This window comes from Lonchura striata, chromosome 1A (assembly GCF_050655825.1).
Source record: "Lonchura striata isolate lonStrDom1 chromosome 1A, ASM5065582v1, whole genome shotgun sequence".
In the NCBI taxonomy this organism is placed as follows: domain Eukaryota; kingdom Metazoa; phylum Chordata; class Aves; order Passeriformes; family Estrildidae; genus Lonchura; species Lonchura striata.
The window spans coordinates 34982393-35000837 of record NC_140741.1 but is presented as its reverse complement, the minus strand read 5'-3'; the positions used below and the strand labels follow the sequence as shown (position 1 = coordinate 35000837).

The following is an 18445-nucleotide window of genomic DNA, read 5'->3' as shown; positions in this document are numbered from 1 at the left end:
TAGGCATCTAAAAGGTAGGCATGTTATCTATGCACTTACCATCTTATTTAGATTAATAGAGATTGCTGAGTAGCTAATTCCATGTAGCTTTAAAGAAGGAATTTACAGCAACTTTCTGAGGTATCAAGTATTCACTAGAGGATCCTGAATGACTGCCCTTGATCAGATCCTAACTTCTAAACAGCTTGAGCAGGATTAGACAGATTTCCAATTTTTTTTTTTTTTTTTTTTTTTTTTTTTTTGGTGGGATTCAGCTTGTAGGTGTAGAAATCTGCATGTCTAGAGTTGAGCAACATGTCCAGCCTTCACAATTTCAAAGATTTCGTCAATCCAAATCTTGAGAATTATTTGACATTTACTGAGATACATGTTTTAATTTTGTCACTTGTGATGTTTTGTCCTGAGTGACCTGGGTGAGCCAGGTGACATCCAGAGATCCCTTCCAGCTTCAACTATTCTGTTACTTAAAGTATTGTCAGGGGCTTTAAAATCTTGTCAGGCAACAGGGATTGCCCAATAATTAAAAATACATACTAAAAATACCCTGCAATATTATCTCATGACCTAACCCTGTTATGATTTATTATCTGCAATATTCTAATGTCTAGGCCTCTCAGATCTAGACAAGAACTGTACTGTGTTAGCCATGAATATCTAAAAAACTGATCTAATTATATGTACACAATAACACAAGGCTGAACCATCCAGTGTTTGGATTGTGGGAACAGGAAGCTGGGATGTTTTCCCAGATCTTTTCTTACACATAAATTCACTAAAGGTCTTTTCCTTTTTCCTGATGCTCTTCCCATTTTATCTGAGCTATCACTTTTAAAGAAAATTGGTGTTTATCTTATAGATTTATTCACATGTACTGCAAAGCAATCCAGTCCAAATAATGAAAAATCACTTACCAATGTAGTAAGATCATTTGCTACATCAAAGAAGAATTGCAGAGTACTGTGGTGTGTTCCTCAGTTTGTATAAAACAGGAAGGGAAAGGCGGTTTTTGTGGCTTTTTTGTTTGTTTGTTTGTTTGTTTGTTTTTCTCAGGCCATGGCATTACTTAGATGATTATGCAAGACTGCAGGGAAATGGAGAAAAATATGCCAGTTGCAAACTTAAAACTTCCTTCCAACAAATCAGTTCAGTGAAAATAACCTTCTGTCCTTTTGGAGCAGGCAGAGCTTTTAAGTAGTGTCTTGGTGGCAATGGCCCATTTCACTAAAGGATGTTGTCCTTCATAGGATCTAGGGGATTATGAACAACATTTTAAAACCTGGGTGCTAAATCTATATTTAGGTCTACAGAACAAGCATTCAGAGAATGGGTGAGGGAACAACAGAGCATAACTCTTTAGCTTGGTAGTGAGGGCTTGCTGCTGGGAAATCCTGCCTTTTGGCTTCTTGCAGTCCTGTCCTTCACTCCCTATCCCAGCCACAGTTCCATGCAAATTGCTTCCTTCTCATCTTGGAAAGGTGCCCTCATATCAGACCACAGGTGAGGGAACTCAATGCTTTTCTGGGACTGAGGATGGAAAAACACAAAGCTGAGGATAGAGAAGGGCTGTGCTGTAGGAGGCATAAGGATAAAATGGAATTTAAGGGAAAGGCAGAAAAGTAGGAGAGCAGTGTCAGACAGGAAAAGATCCATCAAACCCAGAGGATGGAAGAATGACATGGAAGGACAAATGACAGAGAAAGAAATCCTGGATTATATAACTTATTATAGCAAACATATTTTCAAACAGGAGAAAGCTCTTCTAGTCAATGAAGTCAATGATTAACTGATGTTAACTGAGGAAGTACCAAGGACAAGGAAAGCTAGACTTTAGCGGCAAGGAAATAAATCATTAAAATGGATGCAAAAATAGGAAAACATCCACTTTTAGGACATTTAAAATTCACATCTGGTGCATGTATTGAACCTGCAATGTACACAGTGATTGCAGTGATTTAACATGTATCTAAAATGGTGAATGAGATAAAATAACAGCTGAGAAGATAAACTATGTTGTATTATATATATTCATAGAAAAACCTCTTTAATGATCTCTGTAGCATAAAAAGATCAGCAAAGAAACCTGAAAAACAAACCCAAGACAGACCTGAGTTGTATTGTTTGTGATGAGACTGGAGCAGAGACAGGTCTTGGAGTAGAGGCAGATTCTGGGGGACATGGGGACTTGTGGACATGGGGTACAAAGCAGGAGTGTGTCTGGGGTACCAGCAGCCTTGCAGCTCTGGCAGTTCCCAGAGTACTGCAGCCCCAAGCCAGTGTGACTATCAGAGAAAACATCAGACCCTGAAAGGAAAAATTAAGATGAATTTCTAAAATCTAGCTCCATTTTCAAAGATACAGCATGTTCTTTCAGCTAGTTCAGATCCAATTAACATATTTTATCCTATCCTGAAAATTGCAGTTTCTGAGTCGTCTTCATTAATCTGAGGTAGAAGTGTCTGCCTTTTGTTGAAATTATCTTTCCTATTGTGACCCTTTGAAAATACAGATAGTGAAGACTGTAGCCCTGCTGTAATGATCTTCTAGGCAAGTCAGACTGACCATAGTAGAGCTTGTTTTGAAGCTGAAATTTCAAATGTTTTGTAGACATGAGAGAACAAATAAATTTTATGGAAAGGTCTGAAACAATTGTGTGAGGAGTCTAGGTGAAATGAAAGTGAAGTTTCCAGGCAGTGTAGTCCATCAAAATGTTTTTCAGAGCATTTGAAATTAGTGTCAACTTTTACAAGATCAGTTTTGCACTTTTCTCTCTTGAGGTTAATGTTATCAAACGCAAATCAAGCCAAAAGACATTCCCTTACCATCAAATTTGCCTCCATGCTGCCCTTCTGACATCTTATCTTGGTTTTGTTTTCAAGGACACACCATAGCAGAAAAAGCCCAAGCCATGGATGTTGGGGTCACAGTGCTGGCAGCAGTGGCACTGCTGACTCTGGCTGATGCTCAGCTGCCGAAGCCGGCACGGGCCCCTCCGGTTCTGCACAAGCCTTTCATGGTTGTTTGGAACGCGCCGACCGAGCAGTGCAGGCTGCGCTACAAGGTGGACCTGGACCTCAGTGTTTTTGACATTGCATCCAACATCAATGAGACTCTGAGTGGATCCAATGTGACCATCTTCTATCACACCCATTTGGGATACTATCCCTACTACTCAGATAATGGAGATCCCGTTAATGGAGGGGTGCCCCAGAACGAAAGTCTTATCAAACACCTTAGCAAAGCAAAGTCTGACATTGACTATTGCATACCCATGAAGAAATTTCAGGGACTTGCAGTCATTGACTGGGAAAACTGGAGGCCCCAGTGGGATAGGAACTGGGGCAATAAAAGCATTTATAGAAATAAATCTCTCGAGATTGTTAGGAGACGGCATCCTCGGTGGCCAGAGGACAAAATTAGGAAAGTGGCTAAAGAGGAATTTGAAAATGCTGGTAGGAGTTTCATGAATAACACCATCCTTCTGGCTGAGCATATGAGACCAAATGGTTTGTGGGGTTACTATCTTTACCCAGACTGCTACAATTATGATTACAAAGAACACCCCCAAACATACACAGGGAAATGCCCACCCATTGAGTCTTTCCGCAATGACCTCCTGCTTTGGTTGTGGAAGGAAAGCACTGCTCTCTACCCTTCCATATACCTGGATTATATACTGAAGTCAAGTCCAAATGCACTAAAATTTGTTCACTATCGGGTTAAAGAGGCAATACGTGTTGCCTCAATTGCTAGAAAAGACTACATTTTGCCTGTATTTGTTTACTCCAGACCATTTTATGCCTATACTTTTCATGTTTTAACAGAGGTAAGCAGAGAGACTTCTTTCAAAATGTAGAAATTAGAAATAGCCTCTTAGAAAAAATATGTTCTAAAAGCACTTACACATTTGTTTTTCATATTTAAGGCAGCCCCCTGAGAGGTAGTACTGTAGTCACAGTACAAGACTCTATGCCTTTCAAGAGTTAATATTGCAGTGGTTTTTTCTACCTCTGTGAGATAACATTGTATATTTTTAATGAAGGTAATTTAGCAAGAAAGTACGAAGAATTATATTCCTTAAGGAAGTAATTCATTGTGATATTTTTATTTTTCAGGGCAGCTTGTGAAATGAGCTGGGCAGATATTGTGAAGCTTAAAATTAATTAGTGCAATGCATAGATAAACTTCCATGAGAAAATATCCTCAGGACTTTGTTGTTTCTTTATGCAAAAGTAAATTAATTCAATATAGAAATAAACTAGTCAAGTAAAGTAGTCTGCCCTGGAGTTTCTAACTCCTGCATGATGAGCATTGGCCATATATCTCAATTTTCAGAAGTATCACATCTTCATGTCTAACATTTAGTGCTAAATTGTGGAGTCTTTTTATCAAAGAAACCCAGTTTTTGAGTCATGCAATGTCCCATCAAGCAGTGATCAAGTGTAATAAATATGTAGTGGCCACAACACTGATGGTAAATTATAGATGTGAAAATCTCAGACTTTCTGGATAGGTAATGATGATTGTTTATGCCCATAATAGAGACTCACAGTCACTTATTCATTTCTCTAATAGTTACTTGAAGTGCCAAAAACTTTTCTTTGGTTTCTATCAATTCCATGAGAAAGGAGAAAATCTGGGACGGGGACTCATGGAAATTACCCCTTGATAACAAAGGTATCTGGGGGTTCTGCCTCCATTTATTTGATGGAGAGCTGCTTGGGAGATTCCTTCTAATGCTGCCAGAGACAAGTTCCTGACTCAAACCAGAACAGAAAAAGGGCAAGAAGTGGCAAGGGAAAAGGCAAAGTTCAGTCCAGTAAATCACAAGCTGTGTGAGGCTTCAGCCTTCAGCTGGAGCTGAGGAGGTGCAGCAGAGAGCATCTGAGAAATGTGTCAAGCTGACCCCAAGAAGCAAATGATACATTCAGGCTGCCCTTGAGAAGCAAATTGTACATAGAAGTAATTTGGAATTTAGTCTGGTTCATTTTTAGCAACCAGGAACACTCTGGAGCTGTTTTCTCTGTGGAAATTATGGGCAGATAGGCCAGTCTAGTCCTGAAGGCAAGGAGTCACTGAAGTGAGTAAAGGCAGGATGTCACCCAGAACACCTTCACTGAAGAACTCAGGCTAGGAAATACATAAGAATTCTTGAAGTGTAGTCTGTAATAATACATTTTTATAAAATTAATTAGTTCTTTGATCAGTATAAAAATATCATGTTACTGAAAGCTATGAAAACTAGCATGCTGCTACCAGTTCAAAATCTGTGGTGGTACACAGTTATCATTTCACCTTAAGATATTTTCTGAACAGTTACAGTAGTAATTTGGAGTGGTGCTTCTCTGACATTGCATTCTTTAACTCACCCACCTGTTTCCCTGTTGCATATAGCCATTTACTACTGGATGCTTGAAAAACTGCTTTACAACTTTACAAAGATCTTTACATAGTCAGCAAAACATATTTCCATTATGCTCCACTATGTATTTTCTAATAAGAACAGCATGGACAGGGTACTCAACATGGGAGAGGCTTAACCTGGACAGACTACACACATCATCTGTGGGAACAGCTTGGGGTCTGACAGAAACTTACAGGGTTGTATTTAAAAACATAGAAATTATCCAGAAAATAATGGTCTTGTTTTTTTCATAGCCCTGGAGCCACTGGGATAATTTAAATGAGGTTTTGTATGTTCAGATTTTAGACTAGGAGACCAGGTTGGAGCTTCTCATTTGACGCATGCCAAGCCCCTAAGTGATGCTCACAAAATTTCAAACAAGGCATGAAACCTCTGAGCTCCAGAAACAATGTGATGAAGGTGACGAGGAAAGGTCCCAGGACAATGACATCCAGGCTAAATAGCCACAGAAAAATCAGGGCAGTGGGCAGATGGGATAGTTTCCTGAATTCTGGCAGGGACTGGGCCAGGAAAACTACAGCCTTGCTCCATTGAGCTGTGCAAGAGCTGTGCTTTCTGTTCCAACAGAAACAGTATTGATATCCAAGATTGTGTGCAAGCTCTTCTGTACAAAGGGCTTCTGTGAAATTGCACAGTACAGTCAGAAAAAATGGTTGTGAGTCAGTCACTGAGGGAGAGACACAGGTCTATCAAACCTTCAGAAAGTTGAAAGGCCTAGATCCCAGACAGATGCTGTAGCTGTGTATGCTGTACCTTTCACCCCAACTGCATCTGGAAGTAAGGTGAGTTGTGCATAAGATGTCTGAGAAATTAATCCTGCTTTTTATCCTGGAAGAAATTTATAAATTCTGGATTGGGATCCAAATCATTATGAAAGGCTTTTGTATTTGCTAGAAATGTGTATAAGCAGTTTGCCATCTGTAGAGTATTTAGAAACTTTCTGATTAGACAATTCACTACTAAGTATGTGGGGAAGGGAAGTTGCACAGTAGCATCTGTTCTTCCTGACTAAATGGCTGAAATAATTAATAAAGCAGGATGGCAACTGGCAAATGATTAATAATGGATAGTAATCCTGTTGTTTCCCTACAGATAATCTTCTCTCATGACCAGGTGTGCATGTGTATAGACAACAACCCCTGCAACCATGCCAGGCTTGAATGACTATTGCTGAATACAGAAAACTCTTGTCTGTAACTTAAGGCTCTTCAAGATTACAGATATGCATATTTTTCTTTCCTCAACATGTAACTAGAACTGACTGTCTTGTTTCATTTTGAGCTCCACAACTAATGGTTTAGTTCACCTTCTATTCTTTTAAGGTCCAGTGCAGTGACTTGAGTGATCAAAATACAAAGAAGCATTGACAGACAATAAAGCCTCCTCCTCCCTGCTAAATCAGGTGTCTATTTGGGGAGAGCCCAGCCTAGTCTTGAGGACCTTAGGTAGTTGCATGTTGCCCCCAAAAGCTTGAACAAAAATGAGCATCACGAGGGAAGAGGCTTGTTGACTCGCTAATCATTTGAACAAACACCATTTGCCAAAGTCTGATACAAGAAACAAATTAGGATTCCCAGCTAGACAAATTATAAGATATTAATATTTAAAATATCTATTTTTTGAAAATTGCATGCTTTCTTCCATATGAGGCTTTTGTTACACTCTCAAAGAAGAGCCATTCCAGTGAGCCCCCACCAATGCCAAGCTGTGCTGTGTGAGAAGGGGCACATGGTTCAGTCCCAAAATCAGGACTGCTGTGTCATGAACTCCATCAGAGGCTGCTGGTGGAGTTCATATGCCTCACTCAGTTCTTCATGGAGGGTTCTATTTATCTCTGGCCCAAATTTGTCATTCTCGGCTATTAGGAGTAGCACGTATCTTTCCCTTTCTCAAAATACCCAAATGAAGAGTGAAACCTTTATTTTCTAACCCTGTCTGTGGCAGAAGAGGAGGAAGTAGGGGGTGGTGCCTCCTTATTTGCATGACCATCCAGTGGTCAGAGTCCCTGCCTCTGGTGCAAAACCTCTTGGTTCTGTTGTCTTCCCAACCTGCTCAGGATGAATCCAGCACCCTGGAGGGTGCAACCTCCTCCATAGGTCATTTGAGGAAGAACTCTTCTGTACTGATGGGTTTTGAGGTACTGAACCTGACACATTGATTCAGTAAAAGACATAACTATGCCTAGAATTGACATCAGAAACCTTATGTCTTTCCTTGTGGGCAGGCTACCTAATTATTAATGCAAATTTATTATAAGCTGTAGTTGGGTTCCCACTTATTTCTCTTTCTCTCCTTTGAATGTTCATTGAGTTGGTAGAAAGCAAAATGGCATCAGACAGAGATGTTATCTGAAACCTCACGATGAAGGTGACCCTCTCTGAATGATTATCTGGATATTATATATCTGACCAGCTCTTACTATTTCCCTCCTTCTGGGAAGGACTCTTAGCACTTGATATTTGTTCCAAAAAAATCAAAACCAGGAAATATAAGGTGTAATGAAAGCATTTAAATGAAGTCCTATACAATATTTTTGTGGTGAACTGCTGTTTTCACCAGAATCTAGCACATGTGCAGGTATTTAAGAGTCCTTTAAGAATCCATGTGAGAACATACCTTCCAAAAAAATGCCAAATTTTGGCCTTAGCCAAAGATAAATGCTGAATTTTTCAGCGTTGTGAAGGTGGTAATACTAGACTGCAGGAAAGTGGAAGAGTGGGTGCCTCAGGGACTTAGGTGTGAAATTATCAGTGCCATCGGACTTCACACATCTAGAGGCCTGGATGAACTTTAAGGATTTGTTTTGTCAGTTTTATATCCATATTAATTGGATATGAAGTGCTGTAATATTTTTGTGGATCTGATAAAACTAACAGAAGAAAGATGTGGAATATGGGGTTGTAAAAACTAGATTTACTGACTTCTGGTCAAGCAGTGTAATTCCCAAAGCATATTACTTACAAAAAATGTATTTCAGGGTTTTCTCAGGTCCTAGTTCATCCAGCAATCCTCAATATTTATTGATTATTTATTCTGGAGGTCTGATAAGTTTTAATTCATTTTTAATGAGATCTGAAATGTGTTAGTGCAAAATCATTCAACCGTTATGTGAGTAATGTAGAATCACATCCAGTCTTTGCATCTGGGTAAACCATAAAATGTTTTGCAGATGACAAAGACTTGGGAATCCTCATTACTAACACATGACACTGAATTTCACATTCTTTTAACATTTGATATTTTGATCTTTAATTAACAAACTCCTTTTTTTTTAAACCAATTAATTAATTAAGTCCCATTGGAAATACCCTAATCCTCCTCAACCCTCTTGAAAATAACACATTCAGTCCACACCACTATCCTTTAAAAAGAAGTGATGCCCATATCCCACTGCTTTTTTTACTTTTACTTTTGTCTTTTTTTACTTTTACTTTTATTTGTTTTTCTCATGTGTGGATTTGGCTTTCTTTTTCAGAGAGATCTGGTCAATACCATTGGGGAAAGCGCAGCTTTGGGAGCAGCTGGAGTTGTTCTCTGGGGCAGTATGCAGTACGCCAGCTCAAAGGTTGGTCAGATCAGTTTGCCAGTTCTTAGGAATCACCTCAATATCTCTTGTCTGGCACCACACCCTCCATAGCACCTATCTATCTTTATCAGTGCCAACATCAGATCTATCAGATCAGCCAACGACTGAGGATGGTGGTTCAGTAATAATTTCAGGTGTCATTAATTCTGTTAGGCTGAAAAGTCCTGGTGCTCCAGAGCACATTGCTTTGGGCATGTCATTTGTAGCTCAGTGGAATAATGTCCAGGTGAGGAGAAAGACATATTTCAAAACAATGCCATGCAAATATAAGCACAACTAGTTATACAGTGTTCTGCTTTGTAACTACTGCAGTTGTCCAGATCGACTGGGAGGGAATGGATCCTGGAGGCGAGGTATTTTCTCCAGTTGCTAATGTTGAAATGTTACATGGAAAATAATGTCACAAGACAAGCCCTAGTTATTTCTCCTGGGTTCTTCAGACTTTCAGAAATAAACCTTCTTGAGGAGGTGGGAGGTAGAACTGGAGTTCCTCAGGAGGCACAGCAGGATAGCCCCCATTCCTAAACCTGGGCTTTGGTGCCCCCTCTGCTTTTCATGCAGTCTGCTGTCCAACTCCTGAAGTCTCTGGCAAAGCATCACTGACTTGGTCAGAGGAACCAGGAAATCTGAACTGGAACTTTCGAGTTGCAATTGCAGCAACTCCTGTGCTGGTTTATGAATATTATGTGGCTCCTGGTAAACTGAAAGTATTGGAGTGATCAGGGCCAGAGTGGTGACTTGATTTGTGCTTTAAAACCTGTTAGTCCCATACATTTCTCCTAGTCAGCAGTTACCAGAAATCTCTACTTAAGGGACCACTTAGTCCCAGATATGAACCATATTAACCCTCTTTTTTCTTCCTGGGAATCCTTCCTAGTCTCACACTATGTGTTCCTACCAGGCATTCAAATAGAAACTATAGCAGATGTCAATACTTTTCTAATCTTACACATGGAAATAAACTCATTTAAACCAAACTAAATAGATCCCTCAAGTATGTAAGCAAACAAGATTTATCTCAATGGATTACTTTGGGCAAGAACAATTTAGTAATAGCATCTTTTTAGACATAACAAACTTGAACATAATGCTAGATACTGAGAAATGTGTTGTGGTATTTTAATTTTCGCAGGAGAGCTGCTTAACAGTGAAGCAGTACGTCGATGGGCCTTTGGGACACTATGTCATTAACGTGACCTCAGCAGCAAAGCTCTGCAGCAAAGTCCTGTGCAAGAAGAATGGAAGATGCATCCGCAAAAACAGCGACTCTTCTGCTTATCTCCACTTGTCCCCCAGTGATTTTAAGATCCACGACAGTCACTCAGAGAGGGGCCCCAGGTTCCAGGTGACTGGTAAACCCAGCCTGGAGAGTATTGAAGCCATGAAGCAAAGGTTTATTTGTCAGTGTTACCAGGGCTGGACAGGAATATTTTGTGAATTGCCTGACCAAAAGCTATTGGAACACTGGGTTCATGTAGTGTTTAGTAGATCAAGAAAACAAAGCCTTTTTATCTTCCTCCTAGGAGCCATGCAGCTTCTTCTGCTTTGTTCTACACATTAAGGTCTTCTAAGGCAGTGCAGGGGAATAAAAATGGTGCCTCTAAGAGTTATGTTTCTTAAAAAAATATATTGTAGAGGGAAAAGGCATTCTTGATTACATTATTTTATTCTATTTTAGTAATTTTCCACTCCTGGAACTTTCTAAGACATTAAAAATTTTGAAAGCACTTTTTTACCAGCTCCTTTACTCCTACTCTGTGTTTCACTCATGTGTTCAACACATAAAGATTCTGTTGTTGCAGTGGAAGTTTTACCTGAGGAAAAAGATTGAATGAAGTTATAGAATGATTCAATCATGTAGAAATTCAAAAAGAATAACACAGAACCTCTTTGTTTTGGGAGTGGGTGATTTAACATAGTGAAGAGGAGAGTGTTGTGTATCAGGGATTAGGAACTGTTCTCTGCAGCTCTTGCTGAAATCAAGTGGTACATTGTGTGAGCACCTGCACTATGCCCAGAGCCAAATCCATTGATCCTACTATATCATTCTGTATAAGCAATGTGAAGAGTATAGAGTTAGACATCAGCACACATTTTTAAAAATTTATACTTCTGTATTCTGAGGCCTAATTTGATTAATGTTACTTCCAGAGATATTGGTATTTCCAGTACTAGTGTTCTGTCATCAGTTTCAAAGATACTGTCTGACTGAACATCTCTGCAATTACTTTTAGGTGAGGGGATTCTGAGCTCTGAGAGCAGCGCTGGCAGCTGGCACCCAGCAGTGTTTCTGCCTGGGCAGGAAGTAGGGAAGCACTTCTTTGTGTTTTCACCCCAACCCCTTGCTGCCTTCGGAGCTGCTGCAGGTCTTTGCTTTCTGCTGGCTGGTCAGTGAGTGGGAAGTGAGAACAGGCTGACAGATCCTACTGTCAGTATGCAGGTCAAGAGAAAATTAAGAACTCTATTCATTAAAATATTTTGGCTAGCAGCCTTTGGCTTCAGATGGGAACCTCTCTGAAGGTGGTATAGCTTAATGAACTACTGACTACTGGTTAATTTAGCATCCATAACACGCTGTTCTGATGGGCTGTGCTATTCCATTTACAGTTATTCATTGATTCATGTTCATGTGTGAACAAACGTATTCCATCAAAGACCTATCTGTCTTCCATGTAGCCTTTCAATGTAAAAAACAGTGGATACCTTCACTGAATTGAAGACAAGACCAAGAAATTTCCTACACCACTCTGACTTACTAAAATAATTTAATTTTAGATTTTTGTATGATGTGTTGGATGGACTATTGTTCCAGATCATGGACAAAACCATTAATAAGAAACCCGTATGTGGGTCTAAGACTTCTTTTTTGCCCTTACAAGTGTCTGTATTGATCATCTGTGGCCTGACTACATTGCTCACATTATACAGTACCCTATTCCTGTAGCAGTTTGATTAAAATCAGCAAGGCTATATGGAGAAGATACTCAGCTGTCTATGGAAGTCTGAATCATGTCTCTATGAATTGTCTGCTGTGTTCTCTGTAATCTCCTTATCTCTGAACATTTCTTCATGGTAACCCTACATAGCAAAATCTGTCTTTGCTTTGCCCAGACCTGATTCACAGCTGGTGTGAAAGGTGATGTTCAGATTCACTTGAACCAAGGATCCAGCTCACTACAGACCTGTCGTGGATGTTAAGGCTGCCTTTAAACCTAGACACTGGAATTGAACAGACTTCGGTTGAGACTGAGTGATTTGGGGCCTCTAGTGAGTCATTGTAATGTCATGTGCTGAGAAGCTCCAGCAGAGCTTTGCCATAGACCTTTTGCTTTGTAATGTGTAACAGCAATGGATGACAGCAAAAGTAAGGTAAAAAACTTCATTGTTTTAGTGGTGGAGAGGAAGGATTAAAATTGAAGTTTAGAAAAACTAGCAGCTATTAAGAGCTAAGCCTTTAAATTGAAGTTATTGTGTTTACCTTATAAATTATTTATATCTATATTTATAGATATATTCTGCTTTAGCGTCTTTATTCAGTTCAGATTTTGTTAAACTTCAAGGAAACTTACACCTACTTTAGTATCTTGAAAGCATAGAAACTGTTAGCTAGTTTTGCTAAATACCTGTCACCAGGTCTGTATTAAACTGGATGCTCCTGGTTTATCTAATGCTGTCCTGTAGAGCTGAAGTGAAAATGTTGTAATGCTTATGCACCGTGTCAGTGAAATGTCTTTATAAAATGTTCTGTGTCACTTCATAATGTGTTTTCATTATTTCTTTATGCTTATAAGAATAAATGATGTTCCGACTTAAATAGACAATTTATTTGGGTAGCATAAATTCAATTAAACTGATATAAAGTCTTCATCAGCTAAAGTTCTGGTAATTTGTGGGAAATTTATGCAAACTAAGCAAATGCTGTGGGTAAAATGTCCATGTTCATGATTCTGTCTGTGGTGTATATCCTGTATGAGGAAGTGCTGGTTGAGACCTGTACAAGTACATAAGGCTCTGTCAGTTTATGTCAGGTCTGCATTTGCCCAGTGGTTCTTCTTTAGCCTAGGGAACAATTTCACCCTGTGTGAGTGTCTGTGGTAGTACATTTATCTGGATACAAAGGCTTTTGAATTTAGGTCATATATTTCTGTAAATAACTGTGAGCCTAGTTCTGCATCTGCATCACGTGGTTGTCTTAGGTAGAAGACCAAAATCAGAATTTTGTCTAGGCTTCTTAATAATTATTAAAGGAATCAAGTATGTAAGTGAATGTAATTTTACTATTTCTTTTATATTTCACCTAGTTAGAGCTCTTTCTTTTGTGAAGAAAAAACTTTTTCCATACAACGTCCCTGGAAGAGGTGGAGTTGGAAGTAGTTCTGCTGCTGAACTGAGGACAGGTAGAAGTTGCACATCTGAGTGTAAGGTATCTCATGTCTTGACTGCTCCCATGTGGACCACCAACTACACCAGCCAGTACCAAAGTTTGCATGTATTTGAATTTGATTCCTTAGCTCCACAAATGGGTCACCTTCCAGGACAGGGTCACTCTGTGATGCTGCATTAGTGCCCTTTACCAGGGAGAATCAAGGGTGTGCTCATGCCAGGTTGGCTGGAGACTGATGCTAGGCAGGACCACAGACCATGCACCATATAGAGAAACATCAAATATAGTCAAAACCTTGGTAACAAGTAATTTTTTTTCCCCTCAGTTACCCATAAATTAATACTACTCTTACAATTAAATTATGAGCTAATTGGTTCATTTAATACAGGTTGTATGGCTCAGTCTTTGGAGAGACATGATCCAGCTTGTATCTGTAGTACAACTATTGGAGAAGGGAGAGTTTGAAGCAGCAGAGAACACTCACCATGATGTTCTTAGCTGGAACCAGTTCTTAAACCATAGTGGATCCTGAGAAATAGATATTGATTTCCAGAGCCAACAGAAATAGGAATTTGATTTATCTGAACCACTTCTGCTTCAAGATGATAATAGACTCAGACCCCAGTTCTTCCCAAATGCTGAGCTGTAGACTCCTCTAATTAGCTGAGGATAAGCAATACCAACACACTGACAGGATTTCAGCTTTTATCAAGTTTTCTGATTTAGCAATCTTAGCAAAAACTTTGAAATCTGGGGAAACATGCTCATTTTCTATTTCTCTCTCACCACAGCTGGGTGTTGCCCTTAATAAAATTTATATTTTGAGTAACTCATAAAAAATAGAAAGCATTGGACTAATTTTCTTCCACTTCCGTCTGACTGGTAAATGTGTGGGATTGTGGTTTCAACTTGACCAGTTTTAGGTGCCACTAGCATCTTCTTTCCACTCACAAACTTTCCTCTCCCATCCATCCATCCATCCATCCATCCATCCATCCATCCATCCATCCATCCATCCATCCATCCATCTGTCCGTCCGTCCGTCCGTCTGTCCATCCATGCATGATGGTGTGCTGTTCCCTGCTTGTGATGGCACAGCTGCTCAGGGACCCTTGACCTGATCTGGATTGAGAAACACTCCAGGTCAAATGTTCCCTTGTTAAAATACAGGTGCTTTCCCGCAATACTTTTTTTTTTCCTGAAAGTCACATGAATTCCTCTGACTCACATAGTTCTGCCCATAATGTTGAGCCAGGGCTGAGGAAGCGGACAAAGCCCACAAGGAAGTGGTAACAAGGCCAGAAGCTGAGTATTGTCACCCAAGACAATAAAGTGTGAGTAAGCAGCCGTGGTGTGCAGCTGGCAGCATCGGTCACAGCTCCGCAGCTCAGCTGCAGCTGTGTGTGCCTGGCAGCCTCTGCCCTCCTCCCTGCCTCCGTGGGGACAGCAGGCAGCACATCTGTCCAAGGATGGGGACACTGCTGTGTCAGGGCACTGCTGGACTCCCCCAAAACTCAGGGCTCCTTGCAGTGATCAGCCCAGACCTTGGTGCCTCACAGGATGCCAAAGTCAGGATAAGTAAAACTCTCCTGGCATGGCCCAGCTCAGGAACATGGATACTTAATGTGTTTTCTGAAGTACCCTTTAGCCACTGAGTCTTAAGGTTGAAAAAAGGTGACAAAGGCTTCCTGGCTGAACATAATAATGTAGCTTTTTTTTGTGTCTCATCAACTTTTTCCAAATGCAGTGCTCTTGGCTAGGGTCAGTGCCTTTGTAAAAATGAGAATGATAGGATTGTTCAGAAGGAGCTAACAGCCCTCACCAACAAAACCAACAGAATGAAATCTCAGACCTGTTGGGATTTGTAATGCTGCATGTAAATACTTTTTTGTATACAAATCTTCTTTTAAAATTCCTTGCTAAGATTAAAAAGATGTTGTTTAAATTAAAAATTATATCAGTTTTGTACTGAAACCATTTGTTGTAGATAGTGAATTAAATTTGCATATCATGCACAATAAGGGTCCATATGAAAGTTTTTTTGCCAAAGAAAATGTGATGCTTAAAATGCTGTGGAAGACACAACTTCTTTTTTCTTTACCTTTCAGGAAAATAAATTTCCTGTCAATCTGTGATAGACTCAGAAGGTGGGGGTGTGTACAAACATGGATTACTCTAAAAAAATTTGGAAATTATACACTTTGAAGAACCATACTACTGGGAACAGTGCAGCAGTGCAGCTTCTCAGATACAAAAGTTCTATTCTTCTAAAAGCCTAAGGAAAAACAATGCTGTGGCATATTGCTTAATGAATTTAAAGCCCCTGAGATGTTCTCACTCAGCCAAAGCACCTAGTGCCTTCCAAATACCATAGCATGAGGCAGTAAGGGGCAGCTAGAGGTCCCATTAGGAAAAAGGGGAGAATTCCATCGATGGATTTCCAAATTAAGTTTGATTTAACTTTGAGAGTTAACTTTTCTGCTTTTAATAGCTATCACATATCAGATTATCCCCTGTTGAATTTCAACAGAGTAAATCCATGGAGGCATTTTTCTGATTCGAGGAATACCTTGTTTAAGCTGTAATAAGAAAACAAGGGGAAATGTGAATATATGTGTTCATATCCATATATATCCACATGCACATGTAAATGAGACTATGCATCCTGTACTACATGTGTCTGTGAGTTTGACTGAGAAGCAGCAGAACAGTTCTGAGGGGTGTGAGACTCTTTTCTGCCCAGCAGGAGCGAGCTTGGAGCAGTTGCATAACCTTATACCCTGGCATGCATGGCCTGCGCTGCTGCACGGATTATGTCTATTATGTCTATTATGTAACCCCCTTTACACAGGAAACTAACAGCATCTAACAAGCTAAAAATAAGCAGACTTCTATAATTTCAAGCAACAGTATTTTAAACTTCACTTATGTGGCTGCTTCTGTTTCAACATTAAATTTGGCCTCTTCAAAAATTTTATTGAATTTTTGACTAGTGTGATATTTTAACACACTGGCAGCCTGTTTTCTCAGAGAAAATCAGAGTTCCTTTGTCATTTTCCCATTACAGTAAGAACTTCCCTGGCTTTTATTTAAGGTTCTCTCCAATGTCTATAAAAACAAAGCAGCCTAGAGCATCAGTCCTGCTTTTTTTCCTCAAACAGTCAAGAAGTCTCACATTTGTGGGCAATTTTTGGAAAAATTATGTTTGTTTTCACGGTAGTAATAACCTTCTCAGTCAATTAGACAGCAGATTATTAAGAGCATTTATTACATTGCTCCTTCCAATGCTGAGTTTGCATGGTAGAAGTAAAAGCATCTAGTTTTTCCCTCTGCTGAAGGTGCTCCTTACCTTGGCTTTGTGTCCATTTGACCTGTGCACTGTGGAAACCCTGCAGGGCTGACACCTCCCTCCTGGACAGAATCTGGTCAGTGGCTCGTGTACACAGAGGACAGCTGGATATTTTAGCTGACACTTGCATTCACCTTGTATTGCTATCCTTGCCCTCCATGTGTGGCTGTACTTGCCTGTCCCCATCATGAGGAGAAGTGAGCATTTTAATGCCCAGGGAATTTGCCTCTCCATTTCTGCACGTGATTCCTCATGGGGGTGGTAAAAAGACTCATTCCAGGTATTGCCTCTCCCTTGCTGGGCTGTCCTAGCTCCGAGGCACTGAGCTAAGACACCCAAAGCACTGGCAGGGCAGTTTGATACAGGATTTCCCTACAGGGAGACCACAGGCCCTGGTGATGATTCTGATCTTCCTGCAGTGGGACCCAGGGATGAGGGAACACTTTTACCAGGCAAGATGCAAGTTGGCTTTGGTAGGGACAGACAGAGGCAGGGCCCGTGCAGGCTGCTCGCTGTTCTATCAAAGGCGTTTCCTTGAGCTGCGTAAAACTGAGTCAGGCTCAAAGATCCCAGAGACCTCGAGTACCTACAATGGACAGTGATGCTCTTTGCATGGGATTAATTAATGCAAGCATGCACTGAAATCCTTAGGAAGCTTTGGACTGCTCCTTGCACAAGTATTCTTTTCTTAAGTGTCACCATCAAACTCCATAGTGTGGAATTTGGGCACTTTTTTAAATCTAGAACTAGGGAGGCATGAGACAAATTCTCCCTGGGCCTCCATAGTAATTCAGGTACCAATACACTTTGATTTAGAAGGGGTAATGATGTGTAAGCACCACTATTGTATTCATATCTCAGCAGCCATTCACAGGTCAGAGCATACTTGGATTAAAAATCAATAATAAGCCAACCTGATTTCACTGAAGATGCTAATTTGGTGGTAGAGCTACTTCACTTTTCACATTAACCTCACCAGAAAACAACCTTCTATTTTAATTTTGTTTTGTTTTCTCCACCCTTAAAGGGGCATAACCTCATCTGCTGTAAGACGGTTTATCCTCATAAATTTGGAGTAGCTGAAAAGCAGGCATGAAATAGTCGTGTTTGCTTTGTTCACCCTTGGAATTTCCCTTTTAGACAGGTGTTAGTCCATTAGTTCCCAGCACTCACCAGCTGCTATAAGGACTGCAAGTAGCAGTTCTTTGAAAAATCCCCTCTGTGCTCCTTGCAGTGAGGCAGCAGGTCCTGTGACAGCTGATGAGAGCTAGATGAAAAGGCACTACAGGGACAAGGCTACTGAGAGACAGTCACTAAGTTTGTTCAAAATCTCCATCCATACCTGAGGTTTACCCAGATTGACACAAACCCTGGCTTAAAATAATTGCAATAATCCCTTATACTGACAAAACTGAATTTTTGCATTTTCTGCGACACTAATGTTTAGCTCTAATCTGATGCTCAGCTGGTGGAGATGAAAAAATCAAACTTTTTGTTGTTATTTGTGTTACAGCTATGCTGAGGGAGTAGGAAGAGAGGAATGTCATCCATATCTGCTGGTGCTGGGTGCAAGCTATAATCACTCCACTGTGCGTGTGGGTGCTTGTTCTCCTCAGTTTGGGGGCTGATCTTACCCTGCTTCAAATGCACAGTAACTCTGCTGGACCCAGGAAGGGTGGTGGGAGGAGAGTCAGCTCCTTTCTG

At 40.3% G+C, this 18445-nt stretch overlaps 1 protein-coding gene across 1 annotated transcript; it reads left to right on the top strand.

Annotated features, from left to right (window-relative positions):
- Positions 1 to 221: 221 nt before the first annotated feature.
- LOC110483505 (hyaluronidase Ccc Hy-1) lies at positions 222 to 17021 on the top strand. The gene is made up of 3 exons (XM_021553470.3): positions 222 to 3823; positions 8898 to 8987; positions 10141 to 17021. The coding sequence occupies exons 1-3, from the start codon at positions 2906 to 2908 to the stop codon at positions 10567 to 10569; spliced, it is 1437 nt and encodes a 478-aa protein (XP_021409145.2). The 5' UTR covers positions 222 to 2905; the 3' UTR covers positions 10570 to 17021.
- Positions 17022 to 18445: the final 1424 nt, after the last annotated feature.